The 26,104-nt window shown below is 46.0% G+C and overlaps 1 protein-coding gene and 1 non-coding gene across 3 annotated transcripts in view; both read right to left on the bottom strand.

Moving 5' to 3' along the window:
* Nucleotides 1-898: 898 nt before the first annotated feature.
* Nucleotides 899-26,104, bottom strand: part of COP1 (COP1 E3 ubiquitin ligase) — a 133,634-nt gene continuing 108,428 nt past the window's right edge. For both annotated transcript variants that reach the window (XM_068416859.1, XM_068416860.1), the window contains exons 19-20: nucleotides 4,290-4,334; nucleotides 899-2,008 (exon numbers count right to left, since the gene is read on the bottom strand). In XM_068416859.1, the coding sequence (XP_068272960.1) occupies nucleotides 1,991-2,008; nucleotides 4,290-4,334 (63 nt within the window). In that variant the 3' untranslated portion in view covers nucleotides 899-1,990. The remainder of the gene's footprint in view (nucleotides 2,009-4,289; nucleotides 4,335-26,104) is intronic.
* Nucleotides 20,461-20,595, bottom strand: LOC137672701 (small Cajal body-specific RNA 3). The gene has a single exon (XR_011049613.1). It is a non-coding gene; the product is annotated as a small Cajal body-specific RNA 3 (non-coding RNA).

Below are 26,104 nucleotides of genomic sequence, written 5' to 3' on the forward strand. Positions count from 1 at the left end.
GGTCACCCAGCACCAAATTCTCTTCAGATACAGCAGAATGGCAATCCAGCCAGTGCTCAGCAGGACATGTCAGCTGCCCTCAGACAGAAGGAACCAATTTAATTTCCTTCTGCCACCGTGACTCGGGTGACTCATACGGCGGAGACCCGCAGATAGCACCTCCGAGCAGGTGCTCTCTTCTCTCCCCCTTCCTTCTCTCCTTGCTCTCACCCCCCACCAGCATGCCAGAAACCATGGAAGAAACAGCACAGAGCATCTGGGGACCATCCACCCCTCTCTTGGAGCTGAGCATCACGTTTCTCCCCACTGGACAAGACTCAGCAGAAGCCAACAGGAATTTCAGTGTGTCCCACACCCTTCTAGCCGAGAGCCACAGCTGTGGGCTGAAGGAACATATGTTTCCCCACTGGAAACAGGCACCAACGTTGAATCTGGACAGGATCTGCCCTGACTCTGGTGTAAGCCTTCATCCCTGCACCTTTGCTCACACCCCCAAGAGCATCCTTGTTTTTCTTTTCTGTCCTGTGACCAAAGGATGTCAAAAGACCTCACGACCCTTCTGGGAAGATCAGAATCAGCCTTTTAACTCCTGGAAGACATGAGACACCTTTCACATGCCACCATCAGTTACAGCTCCTTGATGAGTGGCTCAAGACGTACTGCAGTGAACAGACACAGAGAGATCCCCTTTGCAAACTGAAACGCTTCCTCCAGGTATCACTGTACACATCACACCTCTGCCACCCGCAGTGAGGAGAAGATGCTACGCCCACCCGTTCCCCTGTAAAGCTGAATGAGTTCTGGCAGCAATCCTGACAGCTCAGCGTGACTGCTACTCATGAAGACCGCCTGCACCTTCTCACCCCTCCCGCTACCCTGCCAACAAAGCAACGACGACTCTCAGCATCATGGTTTATTCCCCCTCCGTATGTACAATTAAGTGTATGCATGACCGTTAAAAATAAGGCTACTTAGATCATGGCTCTGAAACACATCACAAACCAACTCCATCCCCTCTCTTCTTACAACATTCCGCAGTGTGCAGAGAGGGGCAAACGCAACCAGACCACACGGGCAGTCAAGTGGTGCAGGGCTTTGGTAACTGGATCTAGAAGCTTCCTCCTCTAGCTGAGACAGTCAAATGCAGCCACGTCAGTGTGGGGGGAGATCGTTATACCACGACGTCTTGGCGAGGTCAGTCCAGGTCCCAGGCAACTGCAGGTCACCTCATCTCAGGATGTTGCTGGTGGCCCAGGCTCGCGTGGACAGAAGGACACCTTAACTCCTCTCCTTTGGAGCTGCCCCTTTGGGTTGAGGCAGGCGCATAAGGAGAGGAGGAAGGGGAAGCTGCCCTTCTCTTCTTGATGACCAGAGGACTTCAGTCTCCAGTGATGTCAGCCTGGCTGACATTTCTCAACATTTAATGCATCTAAAAAAAAATAAATCAAAGAAACAACTGAACCGTATCGTCATGGGATCTCAACGCAGACTGCTTGCATGTCCAGGTAAGGCTTAGAGACTTTCTTTTTCCAAGGGGGATGAAGGAACAGTCCAGATGAAAGTAACTGGAGATGTGCAACTGAGGACAGCCCCGTGTGGTCCTGTAAGCTCCCTTCCCAAGTAAATCTGTTCCCATATGCAACAAGAGAGAATCTTCCAGCTTCAGCTTGTGGCTCAATAAATTTTATTATTCCTTTTTGTTTTTATTTAAAAGAATTTGTTTTCCTATCATAAAAATTAGACAACCATACCACCACCATTAGCAGCAGCAAAGTCTGTGGAGTTAATGTTGATGGCAGACAGTTCACTGGTGTTTTCAGTGTCTCAAAATGTCCTAGAAAGTCCATAAATGGAAAAAAAAAAACCCAAACATGATGGTTTTGGGGAGGAACATCAAGGTGGTTTCGGTTTCTTGTCCCGCTGAGGATCCCAGATGAATACTGTAGCATATCAGCAGGACCAAGTACCTCATGCCTTGAGAGAAAACCCTTCATACCAGCTCCAGTACCTGATTAGTAGGGAAGACGAGACATTTAGAATAGCAATTTGTGACATTCATTATCACCTACATCAGCACATAGATCACTAGGACAGGACTGACCCTTCCATCTCCACCCCCTACCCTTTATTCACCGGCATACAATAACATCACGCAAATGGGATAAGCACTTGGCAAGGATCCCAATTTTCATGTCTGCTTGCGCTAGGATAAATTACAGCATGAAGCAAAACCATCCCCAGTTGTCTCGTTTCCACTCATCCATATCAACCAGCTCTTGGAAATCTTGTAACGGAGATCAGAGGTTTTGTTCTCTCAGCCCTCTGTGCTCTCGTTTCCTTTGTCCACCCTAAGATGGTGCAGCAGCCTCTGCAGGCATGGTCTAGAGATGGCAGAAGAAAAGTAACTACAAGGGCTGTCACCTGCAGAGTGATTTGCACAGCCTGTGTTAACCCATGGTGGTTTTACTGGGGAAAGCTCTAGAGCTCTAGTCCATGGGTGCTGGCTGGCATGGCATCTGCCCCCAGACTGGCGTGGGTTTGGGCAAACCTGGTCCTTTCCCAGCCCATCCCACCTTCCCGCTGCGTGCTGCCAAAGGCAAATGGCCATACCAGCGTTCTGACAGCCCTGGCTGTTTGCTCATTTCTCTCTCCACCTCCTCTCATTAACAAGCAAAGTGCATGAGCAAACCCTCTCCTCTCTCGTCGCTCTCCTGTTACTGCTGGATTCACTTCAACATATCAAAAGCCTCTGTGCATTTTGCCCATTTTACTAAGGAGGAAGTGACCAAAGCAATGAGCAACCAACTCCACGGCCTGCTAAATACATCGCTTACGAATGAGATGCTACAGCGTCACGTGCTGCAAGAGCGGGAGTAACCAGGCCATTCACGGCCTAAAAAGGAGGAACAAACCCAATCTTGACACACAGTCAAACACAGACCACTCGTGTCTCCCCTCATTATTGCTTTTTTTTGTGATTTTTTTCCAGGACAGTTCAGACCAGCGACTCTGGTCTGGCTCCAGAGAGCTGCTATCGCCACAGGGATACGAGGGGAAATCAGGATGAGGACCTCAGCTTTGTGAGAGTGACAATCCAGCGTGTAACTTCGCAAACAGCAAGTAAACCCCTTCATCAGCAGCTACAGAAAGCTGCCGGGGTTCTGGGCTACAAGCTTGTGGTGTTAACCACCAAGCCCCAAAAGCATGGTGGAGGTCAACACTGCTGTGTACAATTTGGGGTGGCATCAGACCTGGGGTTCTCTGGAGGATCAGCACCAGCCTGGGCTTGGGTACTGGCTTTGCTTGGCTGATAGTCCTGGCGTCTTGATGCATGGGGAAGGCTGCTGCTTCCACAAACCCCACGCTGGCAGCTGCTGTGTGGAAGGGTCTGGAGGGTCTGACCTATGAGGAACGGCTGACGGAGCTGCGGGTGTTTAGCCTGGAGAAGAGGAGGCTCAGAGGTGACCTTAGTGCAGTCTGCAACTACCTGAAGGGAGGCTGTAGTGCAGTGGGAGTCGGCCTCTTCTCCCAGGCAACTAGCGATAGGACAAGACGACACAGCCTCAAGCTTTGCCAGGGGAGGGTCAGGTTGGACATTAGGAAGCATTTCTTCTCAGCAAGGGTCATTAGGCATTGGAAGGGGCTGCCCAGGGAGGTGGTGGAGTCACCATCTCTGGAGGTGTTTAAGAAAAGACTGGACATGGCACTTAGTGCCATGGTCTAGTTGCCATGGTGGTGTCAGGGCAACGGTTGGACTCGATGATCCCAGAGGGCTCTTCCAACCTGGCTGATTCTGGTTCTGTGATTCTGTGTTACAGTCAGCCTGGAACCAGGAGGAGGCAAAGTGAGGGAGCATCCCCGCTCCTCCAAACCCCGCTCCAGCCGCCTGCATAGCCGGAGCTCGGCTTCCAGCCCTGCTGCTCTAGAGGACGGGCACTGGTTACACTGGCCAGTTAACACACAGCCTCCGCTGCCACGAGGACCAGCACGGGCCCGGGAAGATGCTCGTGCCAGACGCTCCCAGGACCCCAAGGAGCGGCGGAGGCACGGTGGGCGCTGGGTGGCTGCCAGCAGCTTGTCCACACCTTGCTCTGAGTGGGTTTCATTGCTGGTGCACCGTCTGCTCCCTCTGCCATGTGCCAGAGGCAAAGACATCATTTAAATTACAAACTTCTCCAGGCGGGATGACCTCCTCTAATGGTTTCTCCTGGCTGTACAGTTTCTCTGACCTTGCTCTTTACTAACAACAGATTCAAGCATTTAAAGAGGAGATACATGAAATAACTTACCTTAATTGTACCCTGACTGTTAGCAGCAATCAGAACGTTGGACTCCTGGAAAAAAAGAAGAGGCACTATCACAACCTGACATTGTTTTTTTTTTTCTTTTTTGGAAGAAACAGCAGAGAATAAGCAGTTTTTTTGTATCTTAAACATGAGAAGTGCATCTAATTTCAAAGGGACTTAACTCTTCCCATTTCCAAGATGCTTTTGAGGCTAAAAGCCTTTGGAAAAGTTACATTACCTTAAAGAATTAGAAAGCAATAATCCTTAGCGCTTGTACAGAGCTTTAAATCTCCGAAGCAATTTACAAACATGAATTAATCCTCACAGTCTCCCTGCGAAGCGGACAAATAATAATAATCATTTTCATCTTTTGGCAGCATATGGACAAAGGTCTCCAGCGCCCGACCTAAACCAACTAATCACCATGACAAAACCTCTCCGGCTCCGAGGCCACGCAACCTCTTTGCACAGCCAAGAGGTTTCAGACAAGTAAAACAAAGACGAGAAGAGATGAGGGAGCAACAGCAGATACACCCAGTTTGGAAGGGAAGGGAAACAGTGAGGGCTTCAGCCCTGCTTTATTCAGAAAGGCACATTTATTCATCTCCTGCCAATGGATGGAGTTGCCTTTGGAGGTATCTTGGTTGGCTGCAAATTAATCGTTTGCTGCATCAATCAGTCAATCCCCAGGCTAAAACCAGGGCAGGCAGCCTCTGCTCCTCAGCACGCACTCCTGATGCGACCAGCAAGTGCCAACGCACCCTCCCAAACCAAAACCATTCAGATGGGGAAATCCAAAGGAACGATATGGTGCCAACAACCCCAAAGCACGTAAGCGCTGGGGCGCAGGCAGCAGCCCTGGAGATGCCGAGGTTGAACCACTGCTCCCAGACCAGTGTCCTGCATCCATCCTCATGCCAGCAACCACAGCATATGCTGCCAAACCACCCGCTACCAACGGCTTTCTCTAAAGGCAGCTGATCTCTTTTCTCAGACACATTTTTCAACTGCTCTCGCTGCTGCTATCCATCCTCAGACAAACTTGCCGTAATTATCCTGTCACTTAACAGAAGCATTTTTAATAGACTCAGTGACTAGAATATATAGCCGGCTCCCAAGGGAGCGGAAAGGCAGCTCGACCCAACCCCAGCAGGGTTGCACGCTGCCTTGCCACGAGGTTCAGGACTTTGCCCAGCCACCAGCTTTGAAGCAAAGTGTGAGAAAACCTTCTCAATGCAAAACCCCACTTATCGGGTAAGGGTAGCCTTGTGGTCGACCACTGGGCTAATTGTTATAGATAGATTTGTCCACCCCTGCTACAATCAGTAGGGGATTAGTTAAGGCTTCTGATATTATCTCACCAATGATCCTCCAAGTCAAAGCTCCTGAAAAGAAAGTATATCCTCAAAGGAAGCGTATACTCCAATTTCCATTAATTTGGTGGCTAAAAGAGTCTAATCCTGTGAACTGCTCAGCTTCTGGTTAACAGCATTAGAATCAAAACCCATCGGGGGGGAAGGCAGATATAAACGTGATGTGGGGACTAAAACAGGCACTGGGATACCCGACAGGATTTTGGAGGCAAGGGAGATGCACCGGCAGCTACCTAGTGTACAGTGCAAGGGACCTGAACTCCCCAGTACAGATGATCCAGGGTTTGAATGATTCCTGTTTGCACTGGGAGTGATTGGTAATTCATCCTGCTGCTGCAGTCTGCTGGGGTACCACTGTAAATGAACTCCGGTTCAATGAACAGTTTTACTCGCTAAATAAAATAAAAACGCCAGAGGGTAATATACTCTCCCTCCCTTGTTCTTCAGAAGCCACTGGGGTTTGTTTTTTACTTCAGCAGGGTCTGAGCTAATCACCGCTCTGCTGCTTTCATCCACAACCACGAGACACAAACGGGAGGAGACAGCAGCAAAATTAGCACCAAATCTGTCATGGAACAAACAGCGACTCGCTTGTTAAGGCACTCCCGCGCTGCTTCCCCAGCTAAGTAACTTGTTTCTAGCCCTCCAAAGAAACAATTATCTTCCCCTCGTGTTGCCTGTAAAACAGTCAATACAGTCAACACCCCAGCAAGTCATGAAGTTGCTCAGGTCTGTAGGTTTGTAACTCGTGACAGCTGTGAGCGTGTTGAACCAATCTTTTTGCCAGGACATGTGTGAATGGAGTCACCACATCCTTAAAAGAGAACCACAGAATCCCAGAATCAGTCAGGTTGGAAGAGCCCTCTGGGATCATTGAGTCCAACCATTGCCCTGACACCACCATGGCAACTAGACCATGGCACTAAGTGCCATGTCCAGGCTTTTCTTAAACACCTCCAGAGATGGGGACTCCACCACCTCCCTGGGCAGCCCCTTCCAATGGCTAATGACCCTTTCTCAGAAGAAATTCTTCCTAATATCCAACCTGACCCTCCCCTGGTGAAGCTTGAGGCTGTGTCCTCTTGTCCTATCACTAGTTGCCTGGGAGAAGAGGCCGACTCTCACTCCACTACAACCTCCCTTCAGGTAGTTGACCTGTGACCACCATGGCCACTTAACTGGCACAATACCTATCTTCCCTACCTATTTACTACACCACTACGAGCATCTGTATCTCTCAGGCATGAAAAACAGGGTATCACCACCACTGTGGTTGCACGTTCTACTTCACCATAATCACAGAATCACAGAATCAATCAGGTTGGAAGAGCCCTCTGGGATCATCGAGTCCAACCATTGCCCTGACACCACCATGTCAACTTGACCAAATCACTTGGTATTTCTGTGCAGGGCAAGAAGGTTGAAAGTCTGGCCTTCCTCACCCCTACCAAATCTGTTGTCTGCAGGAGCCAGCAACTCCCAAAGCAGAGCCAGGGGGGATGTTGGAGATCCCCCCTCAACTGAGTAGTCCTGCTCTGAAAAAATCAGTTATTAAAATGACTCTCCTACGCAAGCACCTCCTCCTACGGGTGCTTAGCACCCATAGCCCTTCTTAACAGGAGAGGCAGAAGGTGCCACCTGCCTTTGCTAAAACAAGACTGAAGAAAAAAAAAAAATGAACAAACACAACAAAAATCAAGAGACGAGGGTTTACTGCCTGGCAAGCAACAGCATTTTGTTCCGTGTGGCTACCAACCTCAAGTACTGCTGCACCCCGGTGGAAAGCCACCGGCTGCGTAACCCGATGAAACGTGGCAAGCTCTCCTCTGCGCATCCAGGCAGATAGGAGCGATGGGTGGAGACGTGGTGCGGTGCCCTCGGGTCCCCTGCGATGAGGTAACGTGGCACCTCAACAAGCCAGGCACAGCCATAAAATTGACGGGAGACAGCTCAAGAGTTTTGGTCCTGTTAAGTCAATAGAAAAGAGCAAGGCTCTGGGGACGTCAAAAGTAGGCGTCTTCTCGTCTCTCGGCATTACGTATGAATATAGAAAAATTAATTAATAAATGTAAGTGCATCTCAGGACTCACATCAAGATTAACATAGGGTGCAGGACCAGAACAGCTCTAAGATGCTCCAGGGCTGCAAATCCTGTGCTAAGACTCACAAATAATCTTCCACACATGCCAACTTTTTCCTTGACTGCAGAGACGGTATTATGGGAAGCCTGAAGGACAGTTCCTTGACATTGGGAAGGACTTGACTCCACCACAAATCTTTGTTATTGCCTACAGACTGGACGCATAGCCACACGGAGGTAGGCATTATGCAAAATGAAGTTGTAAATCAGTCCTGAGAGCAAAGACTAGACCAGACAGAAGCACTTCTGTCCTCAACCTGACACATCCCCATCTCCTGGACGTGGCACTGGATGAACACAACCGATCCACCCACACGAACTTAGAAGCATTTGCCCTTGGGATTTGAAGAGACTTTCATTGATTGAGCCAAAAGAAGAAATTTCTGCAGCACATTGTTTATCGCAAAGAAAAAGAAAATCAAATTTAGGACCTTCCTGAGTAGATGAGCTACTTGCTACATTCATCATTCGAAGGGATTATTCACCCGGTGACAGCTGGGTTTTGAAGCACACTGTTTCTTTCCCTCCTAGATGAGCCCTGTATTTGTTTGGCCCTGGGGAAGCAATTTGTACAGGGAAGGAAGGGAGGAGAAGGAAAGTCTGGCTGACTGCTGGTATTCATGCAAGAGCAGTTGGCATTAAGAGAGCCAGAAACGCTCTGGATGTTTCATGAAGCTTGAAGAAACTCAACTGAAAATTGTCAGAACTGCTTCAGTGTGATATGGAATAAAAAGACAGCTGAGGTTGTAGCTCTTCCACTCTTTCTTTACAACTTCGTGCAAGAAATTGTTGGTGGGGGAGGCTAAATGAATGTCACCCCAGGTAGACAGCTGTTGAAATCACACACACACGCACTGCTATTCAAGCAGACCCAACTCTACAGAGCAAGCAAAAGCTCCAGACAGACCCTCTAGCTAAGTATAATCCTTTGTGAGATCGTTCCTCCTCCGTTATCCCACATATATCAATCCTTAAAGTGAAATTAGCTCACACTGAAGGAAAAGCTGGAGCATGGTGTACACAAGAGGAGGAGCCTGGACGCTGGCTTTGAAACACCTCGGTCCCTCTGTTGGGAGTGAAACTGTGAATCAGAACATCTATATGGAACATAACCTGCACTTTGATAGTTTGCAAATGCAAAAAACTAGTCTTACCAGAGAGAGAGTCAGAGTACTTGAAGGCTGGAAACTGCAGCAGGTAGCTAACAACCACGGCTTTGACCACGTGAGCCAACACGTTAAAGATGCAGCAGCACTCCTCTGTGCCGTGAGCCTGACAAAACCAACCTTTAAACAAACTCATCTGACTGCATTTCCCGCAAGGCCCATGATGAGGAAGGAAGGAAGTCTGGCTAAAGGAAAAATGATACAACATGGACTTAGCTCCTACCTCTGTGCACCCCCTTACCTCCTACAGATACCAGCAACAACATACGGGCTGAAGAAATTGTTCCTTAGGATTATAAAGATGCCAATGGTGAAACAAGATGTGTCTCCAAGTGGCATGTCACATCTTCACGCGATGGACTGGAAATGTTACTTGGGACTTTCACCTTATTGTAAGTAATTACAAACTACGAAGTTTGTGCCTCTTTGTTATCCCCCCTTTTCTGCACAAATAAATCATACTCGTGTCAAACTTCCAGCGCAGTCGTCATTGAGGTAAGCGTGAACTTTCGAGTTATGGATTCACAGTTAGGATTCTTAAAGATCTCACTTTAAATTAACAACTTCTCACCTTCCCACCCCAGCAGACGCTTTTGCTAACGAAGGGCTCGTTTGTCAGCAATTCTCTTTCAAGCAGACGGACTTGCTGCCAGAGAACCCTGAACGCTTACTCAAAGGAACTGGAGCCTAATTAAGCAAAGCTAATGATAAAATGGGAAAATATACTGGGTGAGAAAGCTTGCACTCAAGTGGCCATTGTCTTATGTTATTTATAGGCAGAATAAAAGTATATAGTTGAACTAAATCTAGTGCTGCCTGTACAGAAAGCCCTTTCTTTAAGTAAAGCTACTCAATCCTTACTGAAGATGGCAACGATTACTCAGCGCTGGCTTTTAGGACTGAGCTGCAGACCATCTGCAAGACATGTTTCACCAAAACTTCTCCCATCCAGATCACGTGCAAAGCCTTTTCATATATCAAGATGTGTGAAAGCGGTTCCCCAACAGACCACCACTGCTTGACTGCTCTTCATCTTGTAATTAGCAGATTCTAACGGCTTTTCACTCCAATTCCCCCGAGATCTGGTTATTTTCTTGTTGTATGACTCAAGTCAGCTTTTGTTTTTGAAAGACAATTACAAATTCTAACCTAGGAAACACAATGGATCTTCAGTGAACAAAAACCAAGGTTTTTAAAAGCTGAACTGCTAGATTAGATCTCCTCCGAGCAGAATAATTTTATTTTCTTTTTTTTTTTTTTCCTGTTGTTGCAATACAAGTGTTACAGATGAAGAGGCGCACGGTGGGATGGTTAAAGAGTGGTGCACAACCCACTATCTCCCTGTGTGCCAGGATTTCCTTTATATGACATGACACTCACCTAACATAAATCCCTTCTGAACAATTTGAAGGGAATATTATCTATACTGTGAACATCAGGCCCAAGCAGAAGTTAATTACTCCTTTAAACCAAGCACTTCTTTAAAGAAAGAGGTCTTACATACAAAAAGATGCCGTACCAAGACATTTCAGGAGCAGCAACACCCAACTCGTTAGGTTTTAAACCTGGAACAGAACACACATGCCTAAACCATGTCTTTTTAATCCTTAGAAACTATATTTTTATCTCATTCTGAAGGTAATTCCTGTGTACACACAGAGATAAAGCCTCCTCAGGCTTATCTGGGCCAAAAAAGCGCAACAACTCAATATATCTGCAAAGAGGTCTCGCCTGGGCTTCTTCCTAGCTCCAGCTGCAAATACACAATCTTTTGGGTTTTTAAGTTTATAAGTGCTCGACAATTACACCCGCACAGCATAATAAAGATATTTTCTGAACACATTAACCCACAGATTTACAGATGACTGCACTCTTTTGGCTTGCTTTCTACAGAAAGACTTGCCCGCAGTCATACGCACACAGTTTCTTCTCATGTAGGAGTTCATGGACACACTATAAAGGGGGGAAAAAAAAGCTTTCAAATGAATTTGTGTTTTCATCATCCTACATCATGCAGAGTATGCAGCTTCTGTACAAGATGAAGCACGTCTCGCTGGGAAACGCACGCAGGTAGAAATTCAACATCTCCTCAAATCCCTCCCCTCGTTTTTCTGCAATCCCAGACTTTAACCTACCACAGATGTTTTTATCAAGTTTTCTGACACGTCCACATCTGGTATTTTCTAACGGCGACTCTCAATACATGAATATATCCCTCTTTCCTGCATGCTGAAGACACGGTCTTCTCATTTTTGGATCTTAATGCATTTTTCTACTCCTGTTCAGACCAAACTCAGCACGAGATGCTGCTGTATAACTGGAGGCTTACTTGCTATCTTATACACCCAGGCCTCTGTATTCACAGCACACGGGTGCTCAGGGGAAAGCAGCCCAAGGCTGGCTCCAATGACACACTCACAGAGTGGTAAGTTATCTCTCAGCCAAGTGAGAAATCACTTTTTCTTAGCATGACCTTTCTTTTCAGCATGTAGCTCTCAAAGAAACAAGATCAACAAGGCCACTGAAGACCAGGCTAGAAGAAAACAGAAGTAGGCACGTGTACGGTGCTGCACACAGACAGGCACTGATTGTCTCATTTCTGCGCCGTCTTCTGAATTCAAGATGGAAACGGAGGCCAACGAGGCTGATGGGAATAGGGCAAGAAAGCTCTGCAAAGGCAGGAGAGCCAGCCAAAGCCCCCCCCAGGAACTGTTCATATATTATAGGTGACCTCCTCTGTAATTTAGTCATTCTGGAGCAAAACTGGTTTTGATGAGCACGTAATTTATTTAGAATTCAAGATGAGAATAACTCATCAGACACTTATTATTCTGCAAAGCAAAGCACACAGCTCTCAGAGCTGTTGCACACTGCCCATCAGGCAAGGTAAGGAGACATATGTTAAAACCAAATTATGTTGGCATTAACCCGCCTCCCCAGAAGGGCAAGTCTTCTCCTCTATATATAGGAATATTGAGCTCCACTGCCCATCCATCTGTGACAAGGTCTCTAAAGCTACTTGCTCCTGTTGTATATCCTGGGATTTCAGACACTCCCCATAAACAACGTGCTCAAGGCCTCGAACAAAGCGTCAGCGGTATATAAATATAGCTTGCAATAAGTCTACAGAAAAACCTATACATAAACATGCAACACATTAGCATCAATATTGCAAAACTACAGGAAATGGCTAGGCATTAGTTTAGTGAAAACAGCTTTTTAGCATCTCTTCTGTTAATACTTAAAGCCCCCAAATATTCGTTTGGCAATTCTACACAACGCAACGCTTCACGTCGCCTGACAACTGCACAGCCCAAGACCTGCGTTCCTACTGCCGATACATTTTCCTCCTTTCTCTTCTACTGTTTGTTGCAGTCAGTCATTACATCATGCTGGAGGTGATGAATTCCATCTCTCCCTAGCCAAGGTCATGCTGCCCTACCCATCAGTGCTGTACGTGGCAAACCCAAGCCCCAGGGTGCTATCATTACTGTCGCTGTTGCGTATGCCTCCCTTCCAAATGCTCATCAGAAACAAAATGTGTGATCTGAAGAAACAGCCACCGATCTGCATGAGAGTATTCAAGAAACGTGACCTAAATCTGGTAGGTTTAGATTTTGGTTTTGCACAGACCAATAGCAAACCATCAGGGATTGCAGGATGTAACCAGAAATCAGTAGAACGTGAAAAGCCTTTTCAGATCAAGCTACCCTGAATTAGACAGACCAGTCCGCCCTACAAGCACAGCCTACCACGAGTGCTGCACAGCCCAGTCCTGAAGCACAGCAAGGACCATCACTCCCAACTGCTGGACTGGGAAGGAACGGATCCTGGTGGGGAAACTCTTGAGAGATGCTAAAAGACATCCTTTCCTGCGCCTCCCAGCTCCTTGGTCCTCTTTAGTTTACAACACTACTGTGAAGGGCAAGCTCCAATTTGTTTAAGCTCTCCTTCATGTTTAGTTGGTTCTCTTGTGCCTCTTTCTTTCACACTTATGATGTGTTCCCCCATCCCTCTTACCTTCTCTTTTCTTCTTCCTTCTCCTTTTTGCCAGGTCAGTGCTTTCTCTTCCAGCTCAACTATATCCAACACTCCTTGGTTGCTCAGTTCCTTCCTTCAAATATTCCTGTCCACACTTGAATCAGCAATTCCCTAGTTTGTGCAAGAACGCTTTCATCTTTCCTAGACCATCTGTCCCACATCCTTCGGGGCTTTTGTATTTGTGAGATCATTGTCCCTTGCATAGTATCTCTTATCAAACCTCTACTTCCAGCACTCCACTCTTGAGTTTCAACTGCCTCTTCTACAGCACCATGTACATCATCCCATCTCCATTCTCCCTCCCCTTGTGAATCCACCTTTGAAAATCCTCCTTACAGAATCATTTCCCTTTCTTTCCAACCCTTTTGCCTCCAGCACACTAGCAGCAACACCAACATGCGCAACTTCCTTGGGTTCAGAAAGGGAATGGATGATGGTTAATCATGGCTCTCTGTACTTCTAGGTCCCCGAACTCATTAGTGCACTAGGATAACATATCTGTTCCTCTGGTCCCTGCCTCTGGTCAGCTACAGTCCATTCCCTCACCACCTCAGAAACATCTGCCTGGACAGAAAACAAAGATAGAAGAATCTAAGGAGGCAGAAGCCTTGTGGTTAGAGGCTGAAACTCACGTTATTTCATGGGGAACAACCAACGCTGGGCCAGGAGCTTTCAACAGGAGAAGGTGATCCATGTCAGTAGCCTGGCAGATGCACACATGCCCCAGATATCCTTTCTTTCATGCTTTTCTCCTGATATGCAAGAAGCAATACCCCAAGGCTGCCATGCCGAACTGGAACACACTCCTCCAGAGGCTGACAAAAGGTTTCTAAGTTGGGCCAAGAGGGATCACTGCTAGGTGACACATCTCCTGTGCTCTACGAAGCTCAGCGCACCACCAATGCTGCCAGTGGCTTCCCTGGGCCAGAACTGGAGTTCGGATCAGATCAGTTCCCACTCAGAAATACCATGAAATAAGCCGTTAGCTGGTCAAGCTCCTCCTTCCCTTCCTCTCCCAGTGCCATTAGTTTCAGTCACTAAATAGCTGAATGATACAGGCTTAAAATTGACCCAACCACCTTGATGCTAATATTTTAAATTATTAAGTCTTAGTTCTCTAATGCTAATAAATCATTTATATGTGCACATTTAATTACAATCCAATCAGTAAAAACAACTTAGCATTCGCACAGCGCATTTTATCAGAGGACCCAAAGACACATTACAACATTAATTAAGTGTAACAAATGCCCGGGTGAGGTAGCTAAGTATTATCCTGCTTTGACACGTGGGGAAACCGAGGCAACACGCTCAGTGGATTTGCCCAAGGTTAATCCAGATGTTCACTACGAGGCGCCGAAGAGAAAAAGCAGGGAGAAATACTGCTGAGATTTAACTCTCCTAATAAGCATTCATTTTCTGAACTGCTGTATTTACTTATTTGCCAATGAGAAATCCGTTCCAGCTGCGTTCCTCTCAGACTAAGGGCACAAACCACTGCTGTCAAGCATGCTAAAAATCAACCCTAAACTGAAACAGCCTGCCAGGGGAGGCTGAACGCGCTCAGTCCAACATGATACCCAGCCAAGGGTTTTGAAGAACATTAACAACCCTTCCTACCCCATAGTTCCCACCTACGCACACATCCGAGCTCATGGGATGCAGGACACTTACCTAGCAGTCATAGGTCCTAGACCTACAGCAGTATCTCATATCTCCCAAGTGCTCCAACAACTCATCCGGCCCTTGGGGAGTTTCACGCCAGGCTTCCATGCCAGAAAGCATGGGAGAAGAGCAAGAAATTCCTGAACACCACTGACTCTGCTCACAACACACAGTTAATGAGTCCTGGAAAGTGTCAGGAGTCCCAATATCCTCACTCTTCTCCAAACCATAGTTTAACCAGTCTTTCAGGCCACGCAGAGCCTGTCCTGCCATCTCCCCCTCCCTTCCCACACTCAGGAGATGACCCTCACAGCGGTCACAGACAATGGTGGCATCCACACAACCATGGCAGCTCTGGTTGAGGATGGGCTCCTCTGTGCCTTCAACCTAACCAGTTCTAGATCCAGCAGTTTTGCTTGCTTCCCTCATTTGGTACAGAAAACCACTGGTTCCTGGGACTAAGGCTATAGCTGACAGCCAAATTAATTTGCCTGAAGTAGCAGGGATGGTTTTGTTGATAGTGCCTGGCAGCCATCTAGAATTCAGTCCAGCAGTCCATGCCAGGCAAGTCCAGCCTTGTTTTTTTCCAAAGATCATGAATTTGCTCTGTATGCAAATGACATGCTGTAGAAATGTGCTGGGTCTCTTTAGCTTAGAGGAGACTGAGGGGTGACCTCATTAATGTTTATAAATATGTAAAGGGCAAGTGTCATGAGGATGGAGCCAGGCTCTTCTCAGTGACATCCCTTGACAGGACAAGGGGCAACGGGTGCAAGCTGGAACACAGGAGGTTCCACATAAATATGAGGAGAAACTTCTTTACAGTGAGGGTAACCGAACACTGGCACAGGCTGCCCAGAGAGGTGGTGGAGTCTCCTTCTCTGGAGACATTCAAAACCTGCCTGGATGCGTTCCTCTGTATGCAAACGACATGCTGTAGAAATGTGCTGGGTCTCTTTAGCTTAGAGGAGACTGAGGGGTGACCTCATTAATGTTTATAAATATGTAAAGGGCAAGTGTCATGAGGATGGAGCCAGGCTCTTCTCAGTGACATCCCTTGACAGGACAAGGGGCAACGGGTGCAAGCTGGAACACAGGAGGTTCCACATAAATATGAGGAAAAACTTCTTTACAGTGAGGGTAACCGAACACTGGCACAGGCTGCCCAGAGAGGTGGTGGAGTCTCCTTCTCTGGAGACATTCAAAACCCGCCTGGACGCGTTCCTGTGTGATATGGTCTAGGCAATCCTGCTCCGGCAGGGGGATTGGACTAGATGATCTTTCGAGGTCCCTTCCAATCCCAAACATTCTGTGATTCTGTGATGCATTACAACCACAGATGGTGGCAATCAATGCTGGAGAATGGGTTAATCACAGGAGACGTCAGGAATGACGAAGGGAGCCAAGCGGAGTCAGGCTGGCTGGGTCAGCAAGAGGGGAACGCTCTGGCAGGAACTCATGAAATGGCTGATGGACTGAGGAAATCAATTTATTTAAAACTGATAATGGATTCATACTCTGCTGCTGTTCATTTTATACGGTTTGGCTGTCAGCTGTTTGAGGCAGGAAGCTGTCACTCGCTGTCTGTCTGGACAACACCTAGCAAATTGGATCCCCTGCCGATTGTAGCTTCTTTGCACCGTCCTAATGAAAATCACCTCCACCTCTAAGACTGGCCTGACACAGAGGTGCAAAAAAGGGCCACGTTAAAGCCACCTGAATTCTGACATTTAATTTGTATGTTTTACCTGTAAGAACATCCCTTGAACATACCTACCCATTTTCAAGTGGGGTTCTACCACCAAACCAAACCCAAACCCTGATACTACAGTATCCCAAACCAATCAACTTTGTGAGTTCTGGACTTATGTTAAAATCCTGACTGTTTTGTTAATGGGTCTTGGAATAACTTTGCAGGGGGACTAGATCAATATCTGTGAAACACATTAACTATTCTGAATGTTTTGTTCACGCCAGCTGGAAAAGAAGGATGATGGTTTCACTGCATCTGCAAGCCGCCTAATTGTGTTTCTGGATGGGCCAGAAGTCTGGCAGCCATGGAAATCAAAGCCCTCATTTCTCTTTAAGCCAGGACTGGTATATTTAACAACAGGAACAGAGTCATGGGTCTAAGTGTCAGCACTGAGGACGCTGTCTGTGGGGGAAAACGACAGCGTACGTAAGATGCTCTACCTCCAGCCAAGGCTGCAGGCATGGAGGGTGGGGGATTACACATCTGTGTGGCATGCAGAGCTACAGCAAGGAGGGGAAGCAAGGCCCACTGGTAGAGCAAAATATCTCATCCCTGGAGGCTGCTTCCACCCAAAGGGCTGCAGCTGCACGGTGGTAAGAACAGAAGAAGGAAGGGTACCTGCCTGCAAGGTGCTCCAGCTTGTAGCTGCATAAGCCACAACAGGGAGTTGAAGAACACACACACTCATATATATGTGTATATGTATACACACATATATGTTCTTATATGTTCTATGCAACACATATGTATATGGAATTGCACAAGTGAAATCACCAGGGCCTGAGGAGAGAAAAGGGACAAATTGTTTCTTGCAGAGAAAAAAATCAAGGCACATTTACGTTAGCATGTGTATAAGCTTCATGAAATTACACCTATACTAATGCTATTTATAACACACACCTATTTGAGAAAGAGGGTTTTGATTCAAGGAACTGAAGTTTAATTAAGGTAAAACAAAAGTTTCCATTAATCTTGAAAGAATTCACAACCTGCTGCTCTCCTCCAACATCCAATTCAGTTAATGTTATAACAGGATCAAGTGCAGCACTATGCACCTGAAACCTCCTGCAATGCTGACAAGGCTGGGCAAGCTGCACCAAACCACGTGGCCTTCTATAGTCTTGAGAAATACAAACCTTTCTCTCCTCAAAATACTGTTTCAAAAATGACACAAGTGAAGTGGGCAAATATTTTCATTAGCCAGGGCATGAAGGAAAATTATGAAGGAGAAGAGATGTTGATAAACTTGCCAGGGGAGGTTCAGGTTGGACATTAGGAAGCATTTCTTCTCAGAGAGGGTCATTAGCCATTGGAAGGGGCTGCCCAGGGAGGTGGTGGAGTCACCATCTCTGGAGGGGTTTAAGAAAAGCCTGGACATGGCACTTAGTGCCCTGGTCTAGTTGCCATGGTGGTGTCAGGGCAATGGTTGGACTCGATGATCCCAGAGGTCTCTTCCAACCTGATTGATTCTGTGATTTTGAGATTGGCTATGAAAAATGGCTAGAGCCTACACCTGAAGGGAGCAGGTTCTGATTATACCCAAAACTGCGTTTATGGCACAAGCACAAGTTTACTCTTGAGAAGTAATTAGGTAAAAATTCCAGTTATACTTAAATCTTCTCCCTGCACTTCTATTCTTCTCTCTCCTATTCAAGTCATAGTGTTGTGTTAAAAAAGTTTACTGTCTCCTGTTCCTGTGGTACAGGGTAAGCACAGGTAAGGATGGGGCAGCAGAGCTGGGCGTCCTTCCCCAGCCAGCAGAACCACCTTCTCTTTACCTACAGCTGAGAACAGGGTCAGAGCTGGCCTGGCTCATGGTCAGCGTGGTCTCTGTAAAGCCTTACTGTGATGGCAGTACACAAAAGGGAGCTGAACTGGACTGAGAGCTGTCTGCAAGGCTGTCGGGAACAGAGTGATCTTTCATTTGTAAACTGAAAGAGATGCTGGAATCCCTGAAAGAAGATAGGTTGAAGCCCACAAGCCGTTTTTGCAGGTTAATTTTCAAAGTAAGGCCATGCTGCAAAATACCAGCTTTGCTTACCAAATTGTCTGGCTAGTATTGAAAAAGACAGTACAGTAAATTGAATTTTAATAAGGTCTGACTACATACAAGGTGAAGAGCTTCATTAAACAAAACCATAGAGTACGGATGGTACATATGAGGTCGCTTCTCTAATATCCTACCAGTGATGCTTTCTCCACTGTATTTATCTGGGAGGAGAAGGGAGTGGGAAGAGAAGACAGCTATGCCTTAGGTATTAAGAACGATGTGAGTACAGCTTTATAGCTTTAGTACAATAAACGCAAAGCGTGACATCTTCCCCACTTCGTTCTGCAGAATCAACTATTCAAAAGACAATCATGAACTTCACACCATCTGAAGGACTCAATTGTGCTCTGCTGCCTGCTTCCCTGATCCCATCCATCTAAAATACTCCCGAATCCAGAAGGACGAGGGAAATCAGCAACAAAAATGCACCTGAGAAATCAGAAATCACTGGGTCATTCAGCCGTTGAAAAGCATTTTAGATTGAAAAACAAAGGATGTAAAAAAAAAAACCACCAAGGACTGAGATTAAAGTCAGAAGAAAAATGTAGGATGTCCTTAGACAAGTTCATTGATTGTGAGAGGGGGGGAAAAAAATATATAAATCCAAACTCGACACACAATTCTTACAACTAGAGAGAAATTCCCCGTTCTTTCCTTCACCTTCCACTTTCCCTCTCCATTCACCTCCCTGCAACTCACCCTCCCCTAAGGAAAACCAGGAGGTAGTCCCTGAATTCTAATTGCATTTGCTATTCTATTAAATCCATGGATTTAAATGGGCAAAATTAGCAAGACTCATCTATTGGGCATTCTCCACAATACTAGATGAGAAGTCACCTGAAGCTCTAGATGAGCTTTCTTTTGTTTATGGCCTTTAAATAATTCAGAGAGAGGAGCTGTCAAGCTGAATCTACAAAGCTCCCTTGACTTTGGGCTCACGCTATTAGACTGCCTGCCTATTGTTTATAAAGACAAAAGGGAAAACGTTGCGGGATCGTATGTCTGCATGGGAGGGGAGTCAAGGACTAGAAGAACAAGGGCTCTCAGGACAGAAGTCATAAAAAAACAGATGGGAAAGCAAAAGTAGGCAGTAAGTGAAATACAGATGTAGCAGCAAAGGAGCAAGAGCAAGGTGCCTGTTTGGTCGTGCTATAAATAAACAACGCTCGCGGTTTCTTGCGTACCGTAATGTCGTTCTCTAAAAAGGAAAACCTCAAATGCAAATAGTAACGTTAATTAGCAGTTAAAAGTACAACTTCCCAGCCATGCAGCTGCAGCCACCTCTCCCAGATCTGTCTCACTTCTGGGAGCCAGCGACAGTCACCAGGCAGTGGGCCAGCACTTAATAATCACCCCAAACCTCAGAGAGAGCAATTTCATCCTTTCTCCCTTGTTCCCCCAGGCTTTCTGGGCAGACAAACGTGATAAGGTCTGTGGAAGATTTACTAGGTCCTGCCTGGGAACACCAGCAGACCACAGGCGATGGGCCCTGGCATCCCAGGGAGCTCACACACTCCAAGGTGCCTTTTAGATTTATTATTTTTTGTAAATGATTCTGGGACACGCACTGCTTTGATGGGGTTTTGCACAGTCATTTTCAATCAAAGCTGCAAACCTGGCTTACAGCAAATGACTGTTTCTTGAAGCAGCAAGAAGAATTGAGAGGGAAGGAGAACATCAGCCCTGCTCCACCCACGAACATCTCTCCTACCAGAACATAATCACCTCTACAGCCAGCTTGCTAAACCTAATGAGGACTTTAAAAAAAAAAGGGCATTTTAATACAAAAACCCAATAATTACAATTATAGTCTTGCTTTAAACTACCAAGCTGGATTAACTCTCAGCAATTATACTTAGCTCTGGATGCTGCAGACAAAACCCTGCCCAAGCGCTGTCCCCACGTGGTGGCACATTGTGGACGGGCAGCAGAGTCACTGCCAAGGATGCTGCAAGGAGCTGTCTTGGCATATTATGGGATAATACGTGTGTATGGAGGGGAACGATCCGGTTTAGTTGGCTCTCCTAAAGCAGACAGAGACCTCCACTTTGCTCTAGGAAGGCTGCAACGGTGGACAAAACACATTTCTTTTGCCCATGACTGGTCCCAACTGGTCCCAGCAGCTTCCAGCCCTACAAAATGTCATGATGAAAATAGCCTTTTATTACACTGTCTTTTATCCTGGGCTTCTGACTGTATCAAATCCTAAATGAAACACGATGTACCGCATGCAAATAAGCTGAAGAAAAGAGGACTCAAATAATAGGAAAATATCATTAAGTGAGCAAGTTTAACTCAGAAGGTCAAAGGCATTCTAGCTAGAAGAAAGAGATGCCGCACGGGGCACACACCCACGCCCAACGGCCTTAAACGTGGTCCCGATGGTTCCTTTCTTACTCGCTCGGCGCCTGCCAGCTCTCAGCAGTGCTGTTCCTAAGTCCCTAAATCTGCTGGCCTTGAACACGCTCCTAAACTCCAGGGAACAGCTTGCCAACAGTGTGCTGCCTGCCAGCAGTCCTACAGCAAGGCCAGGAAACAGCAAGCTGGTTTTCCTTTTCTTTTTAATTTTAAATGTGGTATGTGCACCTGAAGTAAGTCTTGCCAGCTCCTAAACGCTGCCGACCACAGCCTGCTCTCAGGTAGGAGTCCTGAATTGAACTGGAGGGCAGTCAAGCTCACACGTCACAGCTTGGAAATCCTGGAATTAGATGCTTCCCCCCATGCTTTCTCCTTGGCCCTCCAAAAGGGTGAAAACCAGATGACATCCTTACTCCGTTCTAGGCTGCAACTGGAGATTCAGGACAACCTGATGGCTTTACACACTCCCCGCTGGAAAACAGGAGATTAAAAAAATTTCTTAATTCTTTAAAGCACAGTTTTATTGTTAGTATCACTGCACCAGCGGTGAGCACTCGGGGCTGGCAGCAGCAAGGAGGAGCGGTGGGTCGTGCTGTGGTTCTGCCTGACTTGCTTGGGGAGCTGGAGCCTGAGCTTGTCCTTCTCTGGGTTCCCAAAGAGGAAACAAAGCTGTATGAAGGTAATTAATTTTCCATCCTGGCCACTCCACAATCCCAGCAGCGGCTCAGTTAATGGCAGACCTTTAAGCTGTCAGAGGCTTCTGCAGGTGGAGTGAGCCCTTATTGCATGCCAAAATAAGGTCTAGCTAATATACCACACAGATTTAACCCATTCCATACACCACCTCCTAACAACTTCATTCTTAAAAAAATAGAAAGCATTTTACTTTCTAATGAGCCAGCAAATGAGGAAAAAGCATCCTTCTTCACACGACGCGCTCACAATCAGCTCTCACACACTCGTGGTTTCTCAGCACTGCAAGATCGAAAAAGGCTTTCAATAAAGTGAGATCTGGGTAATGTTTTACATCGCTGTTTAAGGACAATTCAATCATCTTTGTCCTGGATTAAAGTCTTGCCCCCGATTAATCTTAACAGAGCAATGAATAGGAAATCCACATCCCAGGAAAGAGGAAAGATTTTTATCTTTAAACCCAATTCACAAGCAAAATCATCTCTCTTACAATGGATAATTCTGCTACTGTTCAAGTTATTTTCACACAGTGGGTATAAAAACATTATCTCTAGATATCTCAAATTGAAATGACTGTTTTTAACGCACCCTCTCATTTTGAATGCATGCAAAGACTAACAATACTGTATCAAAAAGAGGAGCTCAACAATCAAGAAATCCATTAAGCTACCAATGACACTAACTGCAAAAAAAGGAAGTTTAAAAAGACTCAAGTATATAAAGAAAAAAAAAAGCATGTAATTTTCCTACTGGGATTATAGGAGTGAACAAAACCCCTTGTATTGCGACACAGTACCTCTGATTTTATAATATCCCTCAACTACATAAATATTAGAATACAAACCCCAGCTCTGCTGACAAAGGGTGAGGGAAGACAAACAAACACTTCTGGCATTTGATTTTTTTTTTTAGCTAATCTGCTTCATCCTCCCTCGATTTTAGATATTCTTTCTGAAGAGATGCTGCTGTTGACTCACTCCTCAACAGACACCACAGAGCCGAAGGTGGAGGGGGTGGCAGGTACTCCCTGCTTTTCTCTCGGCCTGATGATGCCTCAAACGTTTCAGAGCTGAGGTGGTGAGAAATACAGGACAAAATACAGTGGATATAAGAAAATTAAAATAACTGCCCTCTGTCAGCACTGTCACATGATTTACTTCTTGTCACAGCAAACTCATGCACTGCTACAATCATCAGCAGGAAAGCTCCCTTGAAGAGTTCATGATCATCTACTGCCCTAGCTTTAGCTTCCAAGGAAGAAATAAATGATATAATAAAGAAATGGCCTCTAAAAAAAAAAAAGCCACACACATGGCACATACACAATGTGTTTGTCTGGATAAGGAGAGACAGAGACGATGGGACTTGGCGTGCGTCACACTCATTACTTCACTAACTTTGATTTGTAGTGAGCTGGGCTCAGGTTCCACGTTCATATGTTATCTGAAATTACTACAGAAGCCCCAGCCCGGCCGAGAACACACTTGTCTGCATCATAAACCCACCTCAGACCTGCTTGCAAAGGAAAACCATGGAAACTTCAAAAATCTGAACAAAACTGAGTTTTCCTAGCTCCCCTCCCCACTCCAGAACAGGTAATTCCCAGGTTCAAGATGAACAGCAAGAGCCAAAGATGTGGTGATTGTGGTGGGCTTGTAAGGAGACTGTCTTTGTCCTCACTTCCCCCAAGACAGCTCTCTTTTGAGGGAAAAACGAGGAGCCTTACAACTTACAAGACAAGCTCTTTGCTTACTTTTGGCAAGGTAAACTTATATATTCTGAAGTTTTCAAACAAAGAAACCTCTCAAGCTCCCAGTGCAGGCTGCTGCCTGCTATAACACTAGAAGAAAACTTTCACAAGCTGCTAACTTCTGTTTTACTTCAGATTTTCACACATTTCCCCAACAACTTAAATTTCTTCTTTTGCATTGTCAAGTGTGAACCTAACGAAAACAGAAAGCCAACAGCAAGATGAATCCCTTTGTACTAAATAAAGACATTTGTATTTCACTCCCAGCTCATTTTCTCTCCTTTTTTTTTTTTTAATCCTGCTGGCCCAAATTTATCTTCTTCAAATGCTGGAGCTAACGTGCAAGTTGTGAAACAAGGCACACACCGAAGCACTATTAACCTCCTATTTTAATCAAGGATGTTTCACTCTAAATGAGTCAAGACATCCCCCGAGCACATACTCCTCAGACTAGACAGGCTTGCCGTTATTTGGTGGTTGGGAGGAACTTAGCCAGGGCACTAGAAGGTCTTTCTTGGAAGAAAAAGGCAACGAGGTCGCAATTGATCAACCTAGAAACTAGCAAAATAAAAAAAAAATGCCTGATTTACACCGGGAGACTTGGCTAGTGATGCTGAGCCTGCGCCAGCGCGGGCAGCGAGGAGGGATGCAGCTTCTCCTCCTCCTCCTGCAGTTAATTTATGTGCTATCTGCAGATTACAGGTAAAAGGAACTTCTTTTTTTTTTTTTAATTTAATGGATCTGTAGCGATCTTTCTTCCCAGTATACGTAATATTGCTTATCTTCCCTCCAGTATCTCTCATTATTGTAAGTAAATGGGAAACAATGCACCGCCTCATCTGCCAGCTCCCCAGGCTGCCCCTCTCTGCTCACCTTAATATTCACTTCAGACACACAAAAGTAAAACTAGAAAATCTAGGACTGCACCAAACAGCTCACTCCTCTCCAGCTTTAGCAACCAGATAAGAGTTTCGGAAGCGATTATGATATACAATAACATATAAGAGATGTAATTATTCGAAGCAGCGCTTCCCTCGCGGAATTCAAAACACCTCGTGCAAGGGTGAACCCAACTCCATCCAGCTGCACCACCCTGAATTTAACTGCATTGTTTCCGTCTAAAAGCTATTCATTAAATTACTAAACGTAACTTCCCTGCCATACAAGCTTTCTCTTCGAATCATAGAATCACAGACTGGTTTGGGTTGGAATGGACCTTAAAGACCATCCAGTTCCAACCCCCTGCCACGGGCAGGGACACCTTCCACTAGACCAGGTTGCTCCAAGCCCCATCCAACCTGGCCTTGAACACTGCCAGGGAGGGGCAAAAGCTTCTCTTTCTTCCTTAGAAAGGACTCATTATAATTCTCTGGGTATCCTATATAAAATAATTACATACCCTAATTACAAACCCAGGTAGTTTCAATTCAGACACAAGATTGCTTTCAAAGGAGCGACCGTTTTCACTCCGTGCACATAGTTAGCTCGTCCAAGGTCAGCTAGAACTAGATCAGAACATCACCAAAAGGAAACTAAGTCTTATTTAAATAGGTTAAAAGGCTACAAAACCTGTGTTGCTGTTGGAAAACCAGTCTGAGCAGTTGTTTTTACAAGGAGCATCATAAAAGCCTTAAATTCTTGCTTTCGCTAACCTGCAACGCAATTGGCACTCAGCTAGTCACAAGTTACTGGGTTTCAAACCGCTTTGGGGGTTTGTTACTGATAAGGAAAGGGCAAAAAGCACATGAAAACATTTCAGAACAGTTGCCCAAAGCCAAGCAGTAACTCTATTAATGCAGAGACCTACGTAAAGTAAAGCTTCTGCAGAGAAAACCACCTGTGCATAAATGTTTCTACTTCCATTTCACCCAGAGGTTAAATTATCGGATAAAAATCTTGTGCTGGAAAGAAGAAAAAAAAAAATCAGTTCACATTTTTTCCGCTTCATTTAGACTCTGTAAAACATTAAATCCTGCCATTAAAATTGCTTAATTAGGAGCGCTAGACTGAAAGGTTGATGCAGCTCACGAGCTGCGACTACTGAATGGTGGTGGCCTGGCAGGACTTGCCATCAGTAGATGCACTGAAGAATGGGGAAAAAAATGACAATATTGTGAGGTTGCTTTAACTGTAATTGAAGCAGTGTCACTTGTTAGAGGGAATGAGGTTATAAGCCCACCATCAGACGGCAGACCACCAGCAGCGAGGGTTTCACATGCCCTCGGCGAGGGAATTCTGCTGCTGCATTGAAGCTGACTTCAAAGGCGGTGGTTAGCCTAATGCCAGTGGCTTTTCAAAACCTACCTCGCTCTCTCTCGCTTTGCTCTTGCTGGTCTGAAACCAGAGTCCTCCTTTAGCACTAAGTATCGAGAAACCTAGCTTTACCCCTGCAGCTCCTATCTTAAATGACCCCCCTTCATCTGCTTCATAAAGCACTGGATACTGCCCGACTTACTGAGACTAGCTCTGAGCGTCCAGACCTCAGCTCACTGGCACTCTGTGCCAACCAGAGACTTCAGCAGAGATGGAACTTAAAAAAAAACAAACAAAAAAAAGCCAGCATGAACCTAGCAGTGGGAAGTAAAGCAAAGGCTGCTCAGGTAGGAGATGCTCTGACTCAGAGGAGACCAGCTTCGGTTGGAGCTTGAGCTCAGGCAATAGGTGCTGGCTCAGCACCTGCAAACCTTGCCTGGCTCCTACAATGAGTTACTGCTTTCAGGGGGCTCTGCTCCATGACACCACATAATATACATTATAAAAACCCCAGAAAATACTAGGGATGAGCCTTCCCACCCAAAGGGAAGGAAGAAAAGAGAGCGCATGCCTGCC

This window comes from Nyctibius grandis, chromosome 21 (genome assembly GCF_013368605.1).
Source record: "Nyctibius grandis isolate bNycGra1 chromosome 21, bNycGra1.pri, whole genome shotgun sequence".
Classification (NCBI taxonomy): Eukaryota; Metazoa; Chordata; class Aves; order Nyctibiiformes; family Nyctibiidae; genus Nyctibius; species Nyctibius grandis.